At 60.4% G+C, this 20,794-nt stretch overlaps 2 protein-coding genes across 2 annotated transcripts in view; one reads left to right on the top strand and one right to left on the bottom strand.

Moving 5' to 3' along the window:
* The window catches only part of PITPNM1 (phosphatidylinositol transfer protein membrane associated 1), a 19,481-nt gene extending 2,591 nt beyond the window's left edge, over positions 1-16,890 (top strand). The window contains exons 2-23 of the mRNA XM_026071837.1: positions 348-638; positions 793-914; positions 5,879-6,100; positions 6,571-6,885; positions 7,154-7,249; positions 7,547-7,654; positions 7,826-7,887; positions 7,993-8,237; positions 8,507-8,696; positions 8,950-9,057; positions 9,393-9,550; positions 9,962-10,140; positions 10,846-11,016; positions 11,433-11,582; positions 11,793-11,941; positions 12,019-12,129; positions 12,716-12,832; positions 13,136-13,284; positions 13,615-13,764; positions 14,940-15,123; positions 15,620-15,748; positions 15,909-16,890. Coding sequence (XP_025927622.1) covers positions 348-638; positions 793-914; positions 5,879-6,100; positions 6,571-6,885; positions 7,154-7,249; positions 7,547-7,654; positions 7,826-7,887; positions 7,993-8,237; positions 8,507-8,696; positions 8,950-9,057; positions 9,393-9,550; positions 9,962-10,140; positions 10,846-11,016; positions 11,433-11,582; positions 11,793-11,941; positions 12,019-12,129; positions 12,716-12,832; positions 13,136-13,284; positions 13,615-13,764; positions 14,940-15,123; positions 15,620-15,748; positions 15,909-16,175 — 3,673 coding nt within the window. The 3' untranslated portion in view covers positions 16,176-16,890. The remainder of the gene's footprint in view (positions 1-347; positions 639-792; positions 915-5,878; positions 6,101-6,570; positions 6,886-7,153; positions 7,250-7,546; positions 7,655-7,825; positions 7,888-7,992; positions 8,238-8,506; positions 8,697-8,949; positions 9,058-9,392; positions 9,551-9,961; positions 10,141-10,845; positions 11,017-11,432; positions 11,583-11,792; positions 11,942-12,018; positions 12,130-12,715; positions 12,833-13,135; positions 13,285-13,614; positions 13,765-14,939; positions 15,124-15,619; positions 15,749-15,908) is intronic.
* A 1,537-nt stretch (positions 16,891-18,427) lies between these two features.
* On the bottom strand, positions 18,428-20,773 carry AIP (aryl hydrocarbon receptor interacting protein). The gene is made up of 5 exons (XM_026071928.1): positions 20,564-20,773; positions 20,151-20,339; positions 19,727-19,903; positions 19,470-19,611; positions 18,428-19,331 (listed from the first exon to the last, which is right to left on the bottom strand). The coding sequence occupies exons 1-5, from the start codon at positions 20,663-20,665 to the stop codon at positions 19,126-19,128; spliced, it is 816 nt and encodes a 271-aa protein (XP_025927713.1). The 5' UTR covers positions 20,666-20,773; the 3' UTR covers positions 18,428-19,125.
* Positions 20,774-20,794: the final 21 nt, after the last annotated feature.

The following is a 20,794-nucleotide window of genomic DNA, read 5'->3' as shown; positions in this document are numbered from 1 at the left end:
GGGGCTGAGGCTGGAGCCAGGGGGTGCAGGGGCATGGGGACATGGGACCTGCGTGGAGCCAGGGGGTGCAGGGTCATGGGGACCAAAGAGCCCAATGCATTTGCAGGGTGTAGGGGTGTCAGTGAGGTTTGGGGGATGTTAGGGACCCAGAGAAACGGGGCTGAGCATGGGGGCTGGGATGGATGCGGGGGCCTTGGTGCACAGGGATCTGGGGGTGCCCGGGAGGCTGCAGGGGCCTGTGAGGTGCAGGGCTTTGGGGGCATGAGGGTCTCTGGGGGGGGCGCAGAGGCCTAAGGCTGGGTGAGGGGGTCTCTAAGGTGGGGCTGGGGTGCCTGGGCTGGGCGCAGGGGCCTGCGTGCGGAGAGAGGGGCTCCACGGCGTGGGCGTTGTGGGGCGCAGCTCAGCCAGCTTTTGGCCCCGCAGAAGAAGAGCCGGGAGGAGTCGAGCGGAGAGGGCAGCGGTGTGGAGATCCTGGCCAACCGGCCCTACAGCGACGGCCCGGGCGGCAGCGGGCAGTACACCCACAAGATCTACCACGTGGGCTCCCACATCCCCAGCTGGTTTCGGGCCCTCCTGCCCAAGGCTGCCCTGCAGGTGGAGGAGGAGTCCTGGAACGCCTACCCGTACACCCGCACCAGGTGGGCTCCCGGGGGGCGCGTGCCCCCCAAGGGGGGGGACAGCCCTGCCTCTGTTCCCCGTGGCCCTGGAGGGACGGGTGGGCTTCGGGGCAGGGTGAGCTGCGGGCTCGGTTCCCCCGCGCTCCGCTCAGCCCCCTTCCCGCACCTTCCGCAGGTACACCTGCCCCTTTGTGGAGAAGTTCTCCATCGAGATTGAGACTTACTACCGGCCGGACTCCGGCCAGCAGACGAACGTCTTCAACCTGAGCGCGGCCGAGAAGAGGCAGAGGATTTTGGGTAGGTACTGCTGTTGCTGGCCTCCGGGCAGCCGTGTCAGGCGAAGCAGCTGGCGTGGCAGAAGCTGTGGGGCAGGAATGCTGCTGTGAGCCTTGCTTGGGGCACTGAGTAGGAACTAATTCGTACCCAGGCGGAGGTGCCGCGTGGAGCCTCCCCATGGGGTGTTCCCACAGTGCCTGACAGGACTGGATGTGTGGGTTTATCACACAGCTTCCCACGGAGCAGCCCTGCGTGCCCTGGGGGGGGCTCGCGGCTCAGCATCTTTAGCAGGCCGGGCTTTACTTACCCTGGTGTCTCTTGAGTTTTGGGGCCAGCCGCCTGTGGCAGCAGGAGGCGTGTGTGCCCTAAGCTCCCTGCTCAGGCTCCCTGGCAGCACGGATGAGAGAGATTTCATGGAGAACGATTCTGTCCCTTACCTTCTTCCCTGGGCTGTATCTTTATTTCCAGCTCTTCCCTTCCCGGACCCTAACACCTTGGTGCTGGCAGGGGAGCTGGTGGCAGGCTGCTCCCTCCTCTTTCCTTATCCTGTCCCCTCTTCCCTGTTGTCTGGCACGGTTTTGCCTTCCTGAGGCCTCTCCAAGAAGAGCAGGTGCATGTGGGATCCCACGGAGGGCTCTTGGAGGGGATTTAGGGACAGTAGAGGGCTGAGCTGAAGAGGGGGAGCTGGAAATGAGCCCCCTCCTTCCAAGCAGGTGCAGAAAACGGATGTAAGTCTCAGGAGCAGAGACGAAACCACCTCCCACTGAGCACCTCCATCCCTTTCCTTCCACCCTGCTCCTCACTCCCCTGCTTTCCCCCATTCCCCAGCACTTTGACCCACGTTGCTCCCGTGCTTCGTGGAAGTACTGAAGGGGGGTTGTGATGGGAGAGCCTGGACACTCGGGTGGGATTCAGCTACCGCAGGGAGATTTTGGCACTTGTCACTGTAACCTTCCTTTCTGGGCGGTGGAGAGCTCGCCGTTTTAGGCACTGGAGTGCAGTGCAATGCGCCGCCTCTTAAAATGGAGGCCTTAAAATAGGCACTCAGAGGAAATGATTCATCTGACCTATTTCTTTCATTGGCTCTTGTGGGATCTGGGGATGTCCGTCTTGGATGTTGGTGTCTGACATCAGGGGGGATAAATCTCGCCCTCACGGTCATCGGACAGCGACTGAGTACGAGCCGACCACTGACAGTGCGCGGTCCCTGTGCTTGGTGCCCATCGACCCTGGTGGCAGGGCTGGATCCCCTGGTCTGACTTCTCCTCTGGCCTCTTTCCCCGTGGGCTTTCTGCAGGGCCTGGCCACGTCTCGGAGAGGGCAGCTGTTGCCTCCGACAGCTTCTCCTCAGAGAGGGGGGGCCATGGTGGGACCATGTCCTGTTGGACTCCTGTTGTGACGGCTGACCCAGGGTGGAATTTTCTTTGCTGGCTTGTGTTCTCGCCCCAGTGTCCTGTGACACCTCAGATTTAAATCCCTGGTGACCCATATCGCGTTTCAAAGGGTGATTGAAGGCGGAGTAAATGCCAAGGTTTGGGCTCTGGGGTCCAAACCGGTCTCCTTGCCCCTGTAAACTGTACAACTGCATCCTTACAAATTGTTTCTTGTCCCATAGCGTGTAGCAGTAAGAATGAATAGACCTGCAAGTTGTTGTGTGAATAATACCGCAGTCGGATAAAGCGCAAGCCTGAACGCTTCTCAGTCCTGCAGGCCATCTCAAAAAACCCCTCCCTTTGCTGCATAGCGTTACCTTTGATGTCTTCTACGCGCTGTTTCAACTGTTTGTGGCTTTTGCATTAATTTCCACCTGCGGTAACATCATTTCTGATCCTGAAGCATTCGCAACCTGTCTGCAGTCCTGAGGCTGACCTGCCCGCAGCAGTCTGGACTGGCTAATTGGCCAGGCTGGTTGCTCCGGAGGTGCTGTGGCCCACTGCATCCCTCTGGGCCGCTATCTGCTCTCTGCACACAGCACTGTGGGTGAGGACGGGGGCTGTTTCTTAGGGGAAGTTAGTGGCTATGGGTGGCGCTGTGAGTTGCTCCCGTTCTAGGGTGTTAGGCTGGCAAATGTGCAGGGTCCTGTTACAGTTCCCTGCTGTCAAACATGTCGTGGTGTGATCTGAGCTGCTCAGTAAGTTAATCGGACACTTTCTGATTTAAGGCAGCCAGGGCTTGTGTGCTTCGCCTTACGGTTGTGGTGGTGGGATGCAGCTGGGTCATGCGTGCATCCCCCGGCTGTCAGTTCAATTTATGCTGCGTGTGGCCTGGTGCAGGTTTCGACCCTGCCTTCAAACAAGGGTTAAGCTGTGTTCTTGGAGCTGACCTAATCTGTGCATGTCTTGGCCTGGTATTGAAATGCGTTTTTAAGTGGTTTCAGTGTCTAAGGAGTCGGGAATGGTTGCTCCTGTCTGGGTTGCTTCTGGAATCATAGCTTCTGCATTATTTTTCATCCAGCAGTCTGGAAAATAGTGTGGGAAAGGACTGCCTGGGTCATAGAATGGGATATTCCTGTGGTCCTAGCGGCTATGCTCTAGGCATTTGGTTCAGGGGCACCTGCAGGACATGCATCCTACCCTGCATGTACTGTGGTCCCAATACAATGCCACAGCTGCAATGAAGTGTGCCCACCTGAAGGTGAAACCCTGGTGCTGAGCAAGAGAAGTCAAGGGCATCTCTAGTGTCCCAGCTGGAGGGCTGCTGAGATGGTCGTGGCCATCTGCTGGGGCTCTGTGATGTCTCTGCGACAACAGACACAATCTGTAGGAAATGCTCTGTGTTGCAGACTGAGGCAACTACCCTTATCCCCCTCCCAGTTCTTCTGCTTTGAGGTGGGTGAGAGGGTGCCAGCGGCTTAACTGAGCCAAAGCTTCCCCCTTCCAGAGGTGCCCACCAAAAATAAAAGAGGCTTTGTGCAGGGTTTGGACCTAATGACCTCCTATGGTCCGTTCTGACCCATTTTTTTCCTGTGATTTTGTGAATACTACTAAAGCGTGGTTAGTTTGGGAGGATCTGGTTGCTTGGGAGCATCTGCCTCTGATCCCGCAGGCTTAGCAAACCCACGTAGACCCAGATAAAAAGCAACGCCCGGTGTCTCAGGGGCTGCCTCTAGCCCTGCTGCCAATGCATCTGACTGCTGTGAGCAGATGCTATTTATAGCGCATCAAATGCGAGTTTGGGTCTAGCTCGGCGAGGGTGGATTGCATTTTGTTTCTTACAGTAGACCAGCCCAGCAGCGAACCAGATGCGTCAGTCTGACTCCCCGCTAGGAGAAGGGTCTCGCTTGTGGACGTCTGGAGAGGGATGCTGACGCAGTCCTCCCTTATAGAGGAATCGGGCGCTGTTCTCGTTTTTACCAGAGCAGAGTCCTTTTGCTAACGTAGCGTTGGCTGCACGGATGTGGCTTTCCCTGTCTCTGTGCCCCTCTGGGGTGCCGGCCACATTCAGGGTGACAACACTGAGCACTCTGACAACAGTCTCTCACGGCTGCGGGGCCATCACCACTTGCTTCCCACACTTCCTGAGCTTGTTCTGTTCCTCTTTGAGTAACAGAGGCATAGACTGTAGGCTGATTTTGTCCCAAACTCTGTACTAGGGCTTCCCAACCTGTCCTGGCATTAGAGAGAGCTAATACAGCTGAGGCAAATGGGTCTTGTTCCTCTAAACACCCAGTTTGCACCATCTTTTTGAGCTATCTGAATGGCTGTCGGGTTTTGTTTTGCTGGATACCGTCCCTGAGCAGAGCAGGCATGTGGCAGGTCCTGCTCTGTAACTCCAGTGCCTGATGCCACCAGCTTCTGCCTTGTGCAGTTCTTCTGACTTGGGTCGTCTTACCTGTATGGGCCGGTCCCTGCTTTACTGCTTCTCATCCTTTGCTTTGCTCCAGCCTTTACTTTTAAGAAGTATATCTGGTATTTTCCTTGCTTCCTTCCCCTTCCCAGCTCTCTGCAGCCCCTTGCCTGTGAGCCCTGTCTTTAATTGCGTGAGCAGTTTTTTTGGGGGGGGCATGTTCCAGTTGCAGAATGAGAACAGGGGCTGTTTGATGGGGGCTCCTCCTGGCCTGCGGCACAGTTTGCTTTTGCTTGAAGCGTGTTGCTCAGCCTGCTTTTGTGCCTTGCCCTGTTACTAGGGCCTGCTCGGGGAGCTTGAGATGGGAAATCAGCGGCTAGGGAATGCGCAGTGAGTTGCTCAAGAGGATTTCTGTTGAGCCCTTCAGAGGGGTCCTTCAGCATCTATGGTGCGTGAGCACAGAAACCCCAGGTGACAGCAGCGAAGGCTGCTTTCACGGAGCTGTGAGCGGGGTGTGTGACCCTCAGGCCCCAGGGGGATGGCTGACAGGGCTTCGCAACACTGTCCCATCACAGCTGTGTCAATCCACTCGATCTAGCCTAGTACTCCTCACCCAGCCCATGTGTTCCCTGGAGTCACCTGAGCCTTTCTTCCAGCTGCCAAATCTCCTTGCTAATGTGTATATGTGTGTCATCCTCGCTCTTAATATGCCTGGCAGCTTCTGTGCCTCTTGCAGCCACGCTCTGCCTGCTCCGGACCTGCTGTGCATCACGGGCAGACACGGGAAGGGGGCTCTCCTCCTCATCTTTCCTCTTGCTGGATCAGGCCCTGGTATAGAGAAGGGATCTGGACAGTTGGGTATAGCCAAAGGTGGCTTTGAGCTGGCAGTCCTGGGGACAGAAAGTATTTGTTGGCAGTACCAGCTTCAAGAAGCTTCCCTGCAGGGCAGTTTGCCATCCCTCGGCTGGGCTGACTGATGCTGCGTGCTGCGCTGCAGGCTGTGTTGGTGACCTGGCTTAGCTAAAATCACTTGCAGGGTCTCCCCTCCTGTTTCCCCACTTCTCTGCCCCTTCCTTGCTCTGCCCGAGCCCTTGGGCTGTTCCAACCCGCTGTGGTCCATCACTGCGGCCCATGAGCATGAAACGGCAGAGCACAGGGTGCAGTGCCATCAGCGCCGCTCTCTGCTTGCTCCCCTGTAGACACCATCGACATTGTGCGAGACCCCATCTCCCCTGGGGAGTACAAGCCCGAGGAGGACCCGAAGCTGTATCACTCCATGAAGACAGGTCGGGGCCCGCTGGGCGATGACTGGCTGGAGGTGGCAGCTGGTGGGCCCCTAATGTGCGCCTACAAGCTCTGCAAGGTGGAGTTTCGCTACTGGGGCATGCAGTCCAAAATTGAGCAATTCATCCACGACGTAGGTGAGTATGGGGCCTCGGCGCCTCCCTGCCCACTGCTTCCGATGCTCCTTGGCTGATGGGCGCTGTGGTCCTCCAGCATCCACGCTGTGGTGCTGTGACCGGTATTCAGTCAGCACCAGTATTCATCCGGCATCTGTGCTGTCCTGGCGTTGCCCTATGCCAGCAGAGCCGGCACTGTGCTGATGGTGGGAGAGGAGGGCTGATGCAAGGAGCAGGCACAGGACAGAGATCTGTGTGTGGGTGCAGGAGCCATAAAGCCACTGGGAGACATGCATGGCATGTTGGGGGGGATGCATGGACAAGACTTGTTTTGAAGGCAGCTGGGAGGGCCAGGGTGGCTGGGGGCAGCCCCTGAAGCCATTAAGAGCTCTGCCTGGATGGAGCATCCCAAACCACCAAGTCTGGTGAGCGGGAGGTGGGTATGGTCTGCTGGGGGCTTGGGCCGTGCCTCACTCATCTTGCTCTCGCAGGCCTGCGCAAAGTGATGCTGCGAGCGCACCGCCAGGCCTGGTGCTGGCAGGACGAATGGACGGACCTGACCATGGAGGACATCCGGCAGCTGGAGGAGGAGACGGCCCGTATGCTGGCGCAGAAGATGGCCAAGTGCAGTGAGGCTGAGGAGACCCCTGCAGCTGGCCCCAGCACTGAGGGCCGCCTGGAGCTGGGTGCTGCCAATGGGCAGGACAGTGCTGAGCCGCAGGGGGCATCCGATGCCTCCCCTGATGATACCTTTGCTAAGCAATGGTCCACGTCTTCCCGGTCATCCTACTCTTCCCAGCATGGAGGTGAGAGACCTGGCTGGGAAGAGGGACTTTGTGTGGGGTGGGATAGGGGTCTCTTCTCAGGGGAGAAGATGGGGACCCTGGAACCCTTCTCAGGAGGGGATGCTGTAGGGGGGGACCCTGTCTTTCCAAACCTGGATCTTCCAGTGGATGGCTCTGGGCACAAGAGCCACCGTGGGGGTTGGGGCAGCTGGACCTGTAGGTCCCCTGGAGCAGGAGTGATGCCTTGCTGCAGAGGGAGCTCTGGGCTCTGACCCCTTATCTGGGGCAGGGGGGGTGTCTCCTCAGAGCCTGTCTGAGTGGCGCATGCAAAACATCGCACGGGACTCCGAGAACAGCTCCGAGGAGGAGTTCTTCGATGCCCACGGTACAGCAGAGCGGCCCTGCCTGGTCCCCGTGGCTGACGCTTGGGAACACGCAGGATTTCGGTGGTCGAGATCCCAGCCTGGGACTGGGCACTGGTGGAGAGGGAGTTCCCCCTGCAGGCCCATTGCAAGCTTTGGCTTGCCTGTGCTCTGGGTGGGCTGGATTCCACCTCTGCTGTCCCAGGAAGGGTTCCCAGTGTGGGCGTTAGCTCCCACAGTGGGGGCAGGGTGTGGGTGCAGGGGATACGGCTTGAACTTTGTGGGACCACCTGCCCACGGTGCTCTCCTTGCTGCCACAGAGGACCTGTCTGACAGCGATGAGGTCTTTGCGAAGGAGATGACGAAGTGGAGCTCCAACGACTTCCTGGACACGCTGGAGCGGCCAGTGGAGCTGGACGAAGCGCTGGGTGAGTCTGGGACAGCTGTGAGCCCGATGCGCAGGGGGCTGGAGTGGGGAAGGCGCGACTGTGGACGTTTGAACTATCTACTGCCGGAGACCTGGCACAAGTGTCCCAGGACAGGAGCCAGATCCCTTTTTGGCAACCCCAGGTAGGCTCACCCAGGCCCTATCTTAGCAGGGGATGGAGCCAGTGCCGCCAAGGCAGATAGCGAAGGACTAGCAGGGCCCGGTTTGCCTGAGGTATGTGCCTCCCGCTTTCCCCTGCCCTCAGGCTGGGTAAATCCAGCCGTGCCCTCCCCGGCACGGATGCCCGTGGGGTAGATGGCAGCGCTGTCCTTCCCGCAGGGTGGCTCGGTGGAGAGTGCGGCGCAGGCGTGTCGGATCCACGTGCTTTTCCTCATCCTCCACAGCGGGAACATCCTGGACCAGGGCGCAGGCGAGCCAGGCTCCAAGCAGGCTGACGTGCAGACGCTGGCTGCAACTTTCGATGCTGTCACTCGCATCCACTTCCCGGAGGCTCTGGGGCACGTGGCGCTGCGCCTGGTGCCCTGCCCGCCCATCTGCGCTGCTGCCTACGCCCTCGTCTCCAAGTACGGCTGGTGTTGTGGTGGGCTGGGGGGCCATGCTCTGCTAGCTCGGGGTGACATATCGTGCTACGGGTGGATGAGGATGCCGTTTTCCCTGGCAAACGGCCCAGGGCTGCAGAAGCCATCAGGGAGGGCATGGTTCTGGAGAGGGGACTCTCCACCTCCTGGTGCGGCATCCCCGGGCAGGGTGAGCATCGTGCAAGGGAAAGTGCGATGGGAGGGGGGATGTTAGGACAGGGGCAGCCCTGCTTATTCTCTCCCATGTCTCTCAGGCTCAGCCCATACAGCCACGACGGGGACAGCCTGTCCAGCAGCCAGGATCACATACCGCTGGCAGCTCTCCCGCTCCTGGCCACATCCTCGGGGAGCTACCAGCATGCCGTGGGCACCGTTATTGCTCGGGCCAACCAGGCTTACAGCGCCTTCCTGCACTCTGGGGAGGGGGCCGGCTTCTGTGGCCAGGTGAGAGGCCCTGTGGTGGGCAGAGGTGCTGGCCAAACGGGGTACTTGAGCTACGAGTTGCCAGGGGCTGGGGGAGGATTTGGGGAAAACGTTGCTCCTTCCCAGGCATCTGCTGCTGATCATGGGGCTGCTGGAGCTTGGCTCCGACCTGGACAGTTTTTTCCCTGTGTCCAAAGGGCAGAGGGATTGGCTGCCTTGTGGGCTTGGAGGCTCTCCCTCCTGGCCCTTGGCATGGATCTGGGCTGTCCCGCAGGTGGTGCTGATCGGGGACTGCGTGGGAGGCATCCTGGGCTTCGATGCGCTGTGCCAAAGCCGAGCTGGCTCGGGGGGCAGCCGGAGCAGCAGCCGCCGGGGCAGCCTGGTGAGTGCATGGGACACTTTGGGCCCTGTCCCATCTGCCCACTTCCCCTCCGCCCCTAGTGGTGTCTGTGCTCTGCCACCAGCCTCCCGGTGTGTCTGGGAGCACAGGGAGGGTGGGAAAGGGATTCGCACCCATGGGTGCCTCTGAGAGGGTGCTATAGGCAGTGGGTGGGGGTGCAGGGTTAGCTAAATGAGATGCCCATCCAGGGGAATTGTGCTATGTTTGGCCATGGTGCCCCTCAGCGAGGATGGTCAGGAGCTGGCGGTGGTGGGGGAGCATGTCCGTGGCAGTTCAGCTCAGCAGAGGCCGGGCGCTCACTGCTTTTCCTCTCCCAGAACATGGAGCCCATCTCCCCCGAGCTGTGTGGCGGGAGAGACCCGCTGGCCGAAGGGGCAGACGGAGCAGGAGGATCGGCCCAGGTCAGTCCAGAGCCAGGGGCGCAGCTGCCCTCCCGGGAGCCCGGGGACAGCCAGCACCACAGCTCCTTGAGCAGGTGAGAGCACCCCGTGCCCCGGGAGGGCTGGGACGCAGTCAGGAAGCACCAGGCATGCCACCACGGGTGGATAGGGCACACGCACGCAGCCGCCCGGTCCCTGCGAAGAACTGACGCTCGCCAGAGTGGCTGCGACAGATTTTGTGCTTTACATCCAGGGTGGCTGGGAAATTTGCCCTTTACAGCCCCATGGGGGAATCCAGCCTGGGAAGGAGCATCGCATGGGTATGGTCTGCTCCCAAGGACTGGGGACGTCTTGCTGGAGCTCTCCCGCTCCCAGAAGCTCCTCTCTGCTAACAGCTTTGCCTGTCCCACAGCTCAGTGGCTCCTGGGTCTGGTGGGACCAGGAATCGCCGTGGCCAGGAAGGCCCCGTGTTTCCTGGCTGAGGCCCACTCTGCTCTGCTGTCCAGCCTACAGGCCAGCGAGCCCCCACTGGAGGTGGAGGTGCCACGGAGCGGTAGCTCAGCGCTGGATGGGGCTGAGGGCACCAGCACCCGCCTTGACTTTAAGGTGTCCGGCTTCTTCCTCTTTGGCTCTCCGCTGGGGCTGGTGCTAGCGCTGCGCAAGACCGTCATGCCTGCTCTGGATGGTGAGGACCCCCGTGAGCTGCGAGGCGTCGTGGTGCAGGCCCTGGACCCTCCCTGCTCCGTCATCCCCTGGCTCTGGGGCCCCAAGGCTGAGCCCAACCCCTTGTACCTGCTGAGATATGAGTTGTGCTCCCCCTCTGTGAGCCTGAACCCCACCTGGGACCTTCCCAAACAACCCTGCTGGGTTTGAACCCCTTCCAGGCCAAGCCTCGGCTGTGCACATTTCAATGTTCACGTGTGCCTGAGCATCCCCTTCCCTGCTCTGTGCCAACCTGAGCCTGGCCCGGCAGCCCAGGCTGCAGATGTGTCCCTTGCTTGGGTCAAAGTGCCTCTGCTGGTATCCTGGGCTTGCCTCTCCCAGTGCACAGCTGGATACAGCCTCTCCAGGCCTGATGGAGGGACTTTCCTCCAGGCTCAGCCTTTCCTCCAGGCCTGGCCTTTCCCCTTGTTTCGTGAGGGCCTTAATGCACTGTGAGCTCCTTTTGCCTTCCCTGCCGCAAGCCTGCCCTTCCTGCCTGTGTCCTGCCAGCTGAGGGCAGGTTTTGGCGTCCCACCACACGGGTCCCGGCCCAAGCCCCTCTCCCCGTACCTGCCAGCCCTCTTGTGCCACTGCCTGAGGCCTGTTCCCAGTCATCCTTGGGCTCCTCGCCACCCGCCACATGCTCTGGGCCACCTTGGGAGCGCTGACCCCCTCTCTTTACCCCCAGTGGCCCAGCTGCGTCCCGCCTGTGAGCAGATCTACAACCTCTTCCACGCGGCCGACCCCTGTGCCTCTCGCCTGGAGCCCCTCTTGGCCAAGGCCTTCCATGCCGTACCGCCTCTCAGCGTGCCCCGCTACCAGAAGTACCCGCTGGGAGACGGCACCTCCTCGCTGCTGGGTGAGTGCCCGCGGCACTGCGGGAGCTTTGCTGGGGCAGATGGAAAGGGGGAAAGGCGACTTGCAACCCCTGCAGCCCCCTTGGGTGCCCAGCACAGAAGGCTGTGGTGGGGATTTTTCTCCTGTTCGAGGGGCGTGCGGAGCCTCTCTGGCTTGCTGAGGTGGGCGCTGATGCGGCTTCCCTGGCTGCTGAGCACCGGCAGATGCCAGGAAAGCCAAGATGCATCCAGTGCCCCCTCGAGTGTCCACGTGAGTGTGCTGCTCCTGTGGTGGTCAGGGGAGGAGTGGAGCAGAAGGATCCCCACAGCGGTGACCACGGCATGGCTGGGCATCCCCACAGGGGCTTTGGGCCATGGGGGAGACCCCAAACAGGTCCTAGTGCTGTGACCTTACCCCACACTCTCTGTGGCTCTGCAGCGGAGGCCCTGCAGACGCACTCTGCCCTCTTCTTGGATGAGGTGGACGTGGCTGTCCCTACCACCCCCACCAGCAGTTTCGGAGGCTTTTGGAGAGGCAGTGAACCGGGCGAGCCCCCCACTCCAGCCAGCACCAGTGAAGTTGTCAAGAGTAAGTGCTAGTCCCTGGCCTGGATTGCCCATGCTGTGCCAGGGGAAGGTGGGTGGTTGGGCATAAGAGCTGGGGCCAGGGCAAAGCGAGAGGTCCCGAGATGTGATGCAGAGCAGGAAATGGGCTCAGCATGAATGGGTTATGGAGCAGGGTACAGGATGGATTCATCTGGAGATGGATTCATATGAGCTCACACCACTCTCCCTGCAGTCCTGGAGCGCTGGTGGGGCCCAAAGCGCATCGACTACTCGCTGTACTGCCCCGATGCGCTGACCGCCTTCCCCACCATCACCCTGCCTCACCTCTTCCACGCCAGCTACTGGGAGTCCTCTGATGTGGTGGCCTTCATCTTGCGGCAGGTGCGGCGAGCACATGGGTGGGCACAGTGGTGTGGGCTGGGCCAGGGAGGCTGAGCTGAGGCCGTGCTGCTCTGCAGGTGATCGAGAAGGAGGGGCCACAGCCGACGGAGAGTGAGGAGAGCTCTATCTACAGCCCCGCTATTCCCCGGGAGAAGTGGCAACGCAAGCGCACCCAAGTGAAGATTCGGGTACGTGCCCTCCCAGGCTGCGCCTGGTTGCTGCTTTCTGCGCTGTGCCCATCTGGGATTTTACCCTTCTCTAAGGTGGGTGATAGCTCAAGCCTGACTCTGGGCATGGCCAGATCCCTGGATGCCTGGCTCTACCAAGTATTGTGCCAGCGCAGCCAAGATGGCTGCCTCTGGAGGGCTTGCTCGTGTCTGCCAGGATGATGCCTGCCTGCGGCGCTGGGGCTGGAGCCAGTCGGGTTCTGTGGCTTGGCAGGGCGTGTGTGCCAGCCCGGGGCTCCCGCAGGTGCCCAGGCACGTGGGTGCCTCCTGCATGCCCTGATGCACTGCAGCTGGCACAGCTGCTGGGCACGTCGAGTTTATACCTGGGCTGAAAGGCGGAAGGTGAAGGGAACGGGTTTGAGAAGGGTTATGGAAAGGTGATGGGTAAAAGGATGAAACACAAGGTCCACTCCAAGGGGTGACCTTGCCTGTGCCTATGCATTCCTGCCCTGCCCGAGCGATCCTGTCCCTTCTGGGGCAGACGCTTGGGCAGAAAGGTGTCTGGTGATACTCTGTTGTGGTTGCTGAGCCCTGTATGTCATTGCAGAATGTGACAGCTAACCACAGGGCCAGCGACACCATTGTGTGTGAGGGCAAACTGCAGGTCCTCAGCGGGCGCTTCATGTACGGACCCTTGGACGTGGTGACGCTGACTGGGGAGAAGGTATTGCTGGGGCTCATGGTGCCACTGGGACCTGCTGGGCGTCTAGATGGATGGGGCAGGGACTAGTATGTCTAGGAGTGGACATAGGGCTGGTGTCTGCTGTGGCCTGGGGGACAGAGGAAGGGTGATAAGGAGCATGGCCCCTCAGGATCCTTTGGGATGGTGGGAAAGAGCCATTGTGTCTTGTAGATGTGTGGTTGGGGTGGAGTAAGGTGGGGAGCCATCATAGCAGCCATCAGGATGTGACAGGGTGGAAGAATTTCCTGGGGCCAGTCCTTGATTAACCCTTTTTCTCCAACCCAGGTGGATATCTACATCATGACGCAGCCGCTGTCGGGGAAATGGCTGCACTATGGCACTGAGGTGACTAGCGGCAGCGGGCGCCTGACCTTCACCATCCCTCCAGACAAGGCCCTGGCCATTGGCATATACCCTGTGCGCATGGTGGTAAGGTGAGAGGTGGCCAGGGCTGATGCTCAATTTGGTGCAGGTAGAGGCATCTCAACTTAGTTCTCGCTGTGTGTGCAGTCTCAGCCTGAAGGACCTCAGTTTTGTAGCACCCTGTTATGATAGATATCCCTTGGGTGGTAGCTCCTTTCTGCCCTCCCCTTGTTCTAGCTGCATATGCTGGCCAGGCCACGTCCACCTTTGCTCCAGCCCGCATGTTGGGGCTCCTGGGCAACGTGGGAGGAAGCCCAGTGGGAGGACAGGCGTGTCAGGCGCTGGAGGGCGGGCAGGTGCTGAGGTGGCAGATCCTGATGCTCTCCGCTCTCTTGTGCCAGGGGAGATCACAGCTACGCAGAGGCGTATCTGACGGTGGTGGCGCGGGGCACTGAGTCAGTTGTGTTCAGCATCGATGGCTCCTTCACAGCCAGCGTCTCTATCATGGGCAGTGACCCTAAAGTGCGGGCTGGGGCTGTCGATGTTGTAAGGTAGGTGTCCTTCTCACAGGGTGGCAAATGCCCTCTCCTATCGTGACTTGGTGCCGACCCATTCATGAGATCAGGGTAGCAGGGGCATCAAAGCAGCCTCCTGTCCCCTGGGAGAGCGGGGTATCTTTTGCTACCCTCAAAGGCCTTGTCTGGAGCCTCGTAGCCTTCCTGTACTGACAACTTCTTGCAGAAAAATATTTCCCCCTTTCCCTAGAGCCTGGCAGTGTCTGACCCTGCAGCTGGGGCACCAGCTGCTCTTCAGCTGGGCTCCATGTGGGCTCCCCAGGCTGGGCTGGAGAAGAGGTCTGGGAGGAGGGAGCTGCTTTGGCTGTGCCCAGTGTAATGTCGGGACTGCTCAGCATGTCCTGTCAGCAGGCCCAGGAGGTAGTTTTCCTGGAGGCCTGGTGCAGATGCTCTGGGCTGTTACTGGTGGTGCTCCAGTAATGGTTGTTTTAACTGTGGAAGCCTGTTGCGATATGACATAGCTCTGCTGTGCATCCAGAGTTGCTGAAGTCCCCAGAAGAGGAATAAGCATGGCCTTTGGGCAAGCACGGGGTAGGATTTAATGCATGGGGGAAGCCATGAGGGCTTTTGGGGAGCCAGAGCCCATGGATGATCTCTGGGAGAAGCTCAGAGGCTTCCCCACTGGTAGAACCCCTGCGAGGGCTCGGGTGGACCTTTAAGCAGGCCCTGCCTTCTCCGCTTCTTTGTCACAACACAACCGGCCTCTTTCTGTCCTTCCGGCTGCTCTGGGAGTGACGACTTCCTCTTTCCCCTAGCGAATGACTGAATGTTAGTGGTTTAGTTGTGGCTTTGCTGCATGTTTCCGGTAAAGTCTGTAGCGGGTGTACTCGACAGTGGTGTCCACCTCTAGTCCTTCTGTCCTGGTGGCCACAGCCATCTCTGGCTCTCCCCACTGCTCAGGCGGCCGTTTCCCTGTTGTCCCCCTATAGAAAATGCTGTGCTTAGCTCCCAGCCCTGCCGTGGTACCTCCTCTGGCCGGGCCACATCCATGCTTGCTGCCTTCTCCACAGTCCCAGCCTTCTGCCCTGCTGCGGTGTGCGATGCACACCCCATCCTGCCACCCGTCCACTGGCCCTGCTCTTCTCGCCAGGTGCTGTGGTCACCCCTGAGCCTCCCTCGCACCATGCAGTGACACGTCTTCCCTTCCCCAGGCACTGGCAGGACTCTGGCTACATGATCATTTACGTGACGGGACGTCCCGACATGCAGAAGCACCGTGTGGTGGCCTGGCTCTCCCAGCACAACTTCCCCCATGGCGCCGTCTCCTTCTGCGATGGCCTCACCCACGACCCCCTGCGCCAGAAGGCGGCTTTCCTGCAGAGCCTGCGAACTGAGGTGGGCCCCAGCCCCGGCTGCTTGGGGCTGGAGATGCGAGCAGGATGGGACCGGAGGGCTTGCCGAGGTGGCTTGGGGCCTGCAGTGGTGGTGGGGGGAGCCTGGGCTGGGCCATGGCCCCCTGCCCCTCTCCATCCCTGGGATTGGAGCATGGCAGAGAAGCATTGTAGCATGGAGGAGCTGCGTGCAGAGGTTTTTGGAGCTGGGCCTGGCTGCGATGGCAGAGCTTGGCACCACCCTCACTGTCCCTGGGGCTGGGACCAGGCTCATGGCATGGAGGAGGGCGAGGAGGAGCAGCCCTCAGGCCAGGGCTGTTACAGCTGCTGCGAGGATTGTAACAGCAGATGAGGGGGCCTGGGTCCCTGCGGCTTGCACTGGGCTGTAGCCCAGGGTGACCAGGACCAGGGCATGTGTGGCCTCTCTGCTGCGGGAATCCTTGGAACCAAAGGGGATGGTCGGTCCATGCCCTGACGAGGCTCCTCCTGTCCGTGGCCAGGCAGAGATCACCATCGTCGCTGGCTACGGCTCCACCAAGGACATCTCTGTCTACAGCTCCCTGGGGCTTTCACCAGCGCACATCTACATCGTGGGCCGGGCAGTGAAGAAGTTTCACAACCAGTGCCAGGTACGGTGGCTAGGCAGGGGCTGGGGGGAGGCCATGTGCTCATCTGGATGGCAGGGTCGTGGGAGCAGGGTTATCCCCGCTGGGGCTTGTGACTATTGCAGCGGCTTGCGAGGCTCTGGGCGGGAGGGCCGGCACGGCTCAGGCTCTCCGTGTCCCGCAGTTCCTCTCCGAAGGCTACGTAGCCCACCTGGCCCAGCTGGAGGCGGCATCCCTGGCCCACTCCCCCAAAGGACCACCGCGGCCCACGCTGGGCAAAGGCACCTACGGCTGCCCAGCGCCCGTTGACTTCCTGCGCAAGCAGAGCCAGCTGCTGCGGTCGCGGGGGCCGAGCCAGGCGGAGCGTGATGGGGGACCCTCAGCGGGACCCCCCGGCCTGTCCCGGGCCAAGCCCCGCAGCGTCAGCCTCAAGCTGGAGAGCGAGGAGTGAGCGTCGTGCGGCCCCTGTCCCCCCGCCACGAGGCACCCACAGCCACAGCCTTGATTTCCCAGCCAGGATCGTCTGGTGCCTGAGCCGGCGCCACATCCCACGGCAGGCCCGGAGCTGATACGAAGGAGATGAGGGCACCGGGCCCGGAGATCACGGGGTCCTGGGAGATGGCGCTCTGTGCCACCCCAGGGGCAGGAGCAACCCCCTTGGTGCTGAGCCACACTGGGTACTGCCTGCTGCCCCCCAGCTCTGCCCCCGTGCCAAACGCCTCCCCCCAGCCTCCTCATCCTGCCTCCCCCGGTTCCTAGTGCCCCTGTTTCTCCAGGCTTGTGGGAGCTGCAGGTGGGCAGTGTCCTTAGGGCTTTGCCCTCCAGCCTTTCTCCCCAGCGTGGTCTGGGGAGCTGGTGCGCTGCCCCCCCGGCCCTGTGCCTGCGGGGCTGTCATGCCCTGGTTCACCTCTCCCAGGGCTTCTTCACACTGTGGCCCCTAGGGCCTGCCCTCCTGTACCTGCACCTCCACCTCGAGGGGTGGGCAGTGATGGGAGGGTTGTGGCTGCACGCTGGGGGCCAGTGACCCTATCCCCGTCCCCTGCGACCACTTATTTATTTCCTTTCGGTGTTGAGAGTTGTCAGGCAGGGGAAGGGCTGGGATTAAAACACGGTTCCTTTGTTCTGTTCATTTTGTTGCGGTGTGAAATAAAGCAATGTAAAGAGGAGCAGCTAGGGCACGTGTGGATCCTCTTATAGACGTAACGCTGGCACAGGGACGTGCAGAAGGATGTCAGCTCTCCTGGTGCAGCACGCGCTGGGTCATGGGCACAAAGCTGTCACCTGTGGGTGACAGCTGGACCCCCAGGTGGGCCCTGGGGGGACTTTGGTACCTCTGGGCTCAGCCCGGCTCCTGGGCAGCATGTAGGTTGAAGCCAGGGGGAGAGGCACCATGCCTGGACCTCGGCTAACCCAGCGCCCAATGTTGGGAGAAATTAGGACTGGGGTGTTGGCCCTCCAATATTTCTTCAAGCAACGAGGACTGCGCCTTCTTTTTAGTAAGTCTAATTGAGTGGGTCTGGTGGGTACAGACTGTCATTACATCAAATACCCTGTGGTTTGCACCCACTGGGCCCCCCCCAGGCATGGAGCAGGACCATCCCCAGTTCGGGAGGAGGCAGACGTGGGGGGTCAGAGCTCCCCTGCAAGCACAGTCCTGACCCCAGGGACTGTCACCTTTTAGGTGAGGACAGCAGAGAAACAGGGCAGGAAGAGGAAACGCTGTCTTTAGATAGCAGAGCAAGGACCTGGGCAGCTCGGCTGTCTTGCTGCCACCTCTGTAATGGGGCCATGGGAGCCTCCTTTGCCCGCCTTGTCCCTAGCGTGGAGGCATGCTTGTGGACAAATGCTTGTAGCTTGTGCCCTTACAGGATCTGTCCCCATGGCTGGGGGCACCTCAGCCCTGCAGCCTCACCCTGGCGAAGCTGTGAGAGGGGGTGTGTGCCCCACATCCTCTGCAGCTGCCCCTGGGTTTCGCTGCAGAAGGCGCCCAGGYGCGTTGAGCTCCTCGTAGGTGTCAGACCTGGCCGCTGAGCCATGGGTTGGTCCCTTCTCCCCCAGATGGTGCAAGCCTCTAAGCAGTTTTCACAGACTGCTGAAGCAGCCAAGGACACCTGGTGCGGCCCTGACCTAGCTCCATGAGCCCTGCGCGGTGGGTGCAGAGCTGAGCGCCGGGGCCACTGGCTCAGCAGCCCACTGGCCTGGCCAGAGCAGCTCAGGTGAGTGAGGTGCATTGAGCCTCATGGCACTGCCCCCTGCCCCCCGGCAGCAGTCACCTCCTCGTGTCTGTAGTGCTAAGTCCCTGGCACGAGGCTAAATCCCTGCTCAAGGACTGAAATCACATCTCGGGGCTGGGCACGGCAGTGAGGGGGATGGCGATTTGGGGAGCTGCATCCAGCCCAGCTCTGAGCTTCTGCTGGCTAGAACAGACGGCGCTCGGCAAGGCTGAAAAACTGGAAGGCGCCTTACATCATCTAACAACCCACGGTAGAACTGTCTGTCCCTGACTTAAAGAAAGGCAGACCTAGAGTGAGACAAAACTAGTTTTAGGGATAAGCTTATTGTTAAAGTAACATAGCTTGTGTACGTATTAAATCTGCTTATATACTATGATCCTCTTGTCAGGCTTGCTCTGTCTGAACTTTTCTTGGCCTGCCTGCAGCTTTGGTTTAGCTTTAACAGCAACATTTCTAATTGACCAGGGTCTATGGCTAATTTGTTTTATATTTGTTTATCTTTGGATAGTACGACCATAGTTTTACACAGATAGCGGTAACAAGCAGTTATTCTATGTAGAATAAGATATTTAGGACTGTAACAGAATGATGTGGCATAGAGAAATACAGGCCTGGTATGAGAGCAGAGGCCTCGAGAAGCGGTGACGCAGGATGTGGCACAGAGGAGTACAGGCACGAAGCAATGAGAGACGGGGCACAGACATGGCACTGGAGACCCCACGGCTATAAACAACTCGGCCAGACTGGCATGGGGATCATACAGCCCAACACAAAATATAAAAACCAAACGACGAACAAAGGAACTCTGATGAGAGCAATGGGCTTGAGCAGGCTTCAACACACATACACAGTCCTTCCTGGTGATTGGGGATGCTTGGCGTTGTGATGACGAGCATATTGTAGAGACTGGCACGGAGATTCACATTTATACTGTGATTCAACTGTATACTGCAAATGCTATACTCTGCTAAGTCTCATTTGAACTTATATTGTGATTTAAGTGCATGACTGCATCACTGCTAAGTCAAAATCCTGTGTATCTTCAAATAACTTCAAATAAGTAAACTTTGTATTAAACATTAATAAACATTAATAAACATTCCACATGGGGAATATCTAAAAGAACCTGGTCAGAGAGTATTGGACTCTCACATGCAGCCCTGTGCTCTATTGAGAGAAGATGCCCTTGAAGCGGACCTTGTCCTCCTTGTCCTTCTCGCGCAGGCGGGCTTCCAGGCTCCGCAGCTCCTTGGCCACGACGGGGCGCAGCGAGGGGTCAAGCGCCAGCACCTTGGCAAAGTCAGCCTGTGCCTCTGCCACGTTCCACACCGCCGCGTGCGCCTTGCCCCGCTTGAAGTAGGCCTTGACGTTGTCTGCAAGGAGAGAGCTGCTGGGCCGGCAYGGCGTGAGGGCTCTCCCCGGCCTGCCCCGGTTCCCACGCAACCTCTCCAGCACCCACTTGTCCCACGGGCACCCACCGCAGCTGGCCGGGCCAGCCCGTGGCTCCTTACCCTCGTACTTGTTGAGAATGGAGGAGCAATGATCCAGCACCTCGTAGTACTCCTGGCACTGCAGCTTGCACTGGCAATAGTTTAACAGCAGTGGTGTGATCTTCTGGTCGAGCTCAATCCAGTCCGGAGAGCCAGGCTGCTCCTGCCCAGCAGAAGGACAAAAACGAGGGGAGAGAGTGTGGCAAAGCTCCCAGGGGTGATGTGGGGAGGCCTGCATGTGGGGCAGGGTAACCCAGAGATGGGCTGGGGACTCTCACCTTCATCTGCAGGTTCTTGAGACAGGCGATGGCATCGTAGTACTTGGCGGCTGCCTCTTGCACCTTGCCCTCCCGGTACAGCTCGTTGCCCTCCTTGTGGATCAGAGGTACGGCCTGCAGCTTCTCCTCGTCCGTCATGGCCCAGGGGTCCTGCTGGTACGAGCCGGGCTCCTCCACCTGCCAGCACCACGTCACAGGAGAAGCTGTCCCCACAAGCTGCCATGCTGCCCCCATGGCAGGGGGACAGCCCTGGGCGCCTGGTGCCCGGAGCCTCCACCCCAAGAAGGGGCATGCGCAGCCCAGCCCCACCACTGTGCTTGCGCAGGGGTCGGGAGAGCCCTGATCACCCTCACCACTCCTGGGATCCCACGCTTGGCAGGCAGCGCCGTGCGGCCCCGTGGTGCCTCTTGGGCCCGCCGCTCACCTTGAGCACTTCGATGTCGAAGATGAGGGGCTGGGGGTTCTTCTGCAGCTCGTCGAGGTCGGGGTAGCCGAGCGAGTGGTGCTCGTGGAGCTGGGTGATGCCGCAGCAGTGCCGCTGCCCCTCCAGCGGGTCCTTCCCCGCCGCGATGTTGCGCAGGCTCTTGGACACCATGGGGTACAGCACGACGTGCTGTAGGGTGCAAGGCACAGGGTGCAGGGTGGCCACGCTGCGCCCCACCACCGCCGGCCGCCACGTCTACCCCTGCCCACCACCGCCGGCCGCCACGTCTACCCTTGCCCACCACCGCCGGCCGCCACGTCTACCCCTGCCCGCCCCGGGGCCGCCGGGGGGGCTGGGACACGCGGGGGCACGCCCCGCCCCCCGGCTCGGGCCACGCCTCCCGCGGCGCGTACCTTGGCGTCGCAGCGGAAGCGGGCGCGTTCCCCCGGCCGCATGGTGCGCAGCGCCGCCTCCCACACCGGCAGCTTGAACTTCTTGCCGGCGATGAGCTCCATGGGCTTCCCCCGCGCCCGGCTGTCGTCCAGGGCCCGCTCCTCGGCCCCGCACCGCAGCGTCCGGTAGTGGAAGGTCGCCTGCGGGGCAGGGTTGGGGGGGCGCGTCACCAAGACGACGGGGCGCCCCCC

Source organism: Apteryx rowi, unplaced genomic scaffold, assembly GCF_003343035.1.
Source record: "Apteryx rowi isolate R43461 unplaced genomic scaffold, aptRow1 scaffold_1088, whole genome shotgun sequence".
In the NCBI taxonomy this organism is placed as follows: domain Eukaryota; kingdom Metazoa; phylum Chordata; class Aves; order Apterygiformes; family Apterygidae; genus Apteryx; species Apteryx rowi.
Note: the sequence above shows the minus strand (reverse complement) of the source record. Positions and strands in the feature narration are given on the sequence as shown.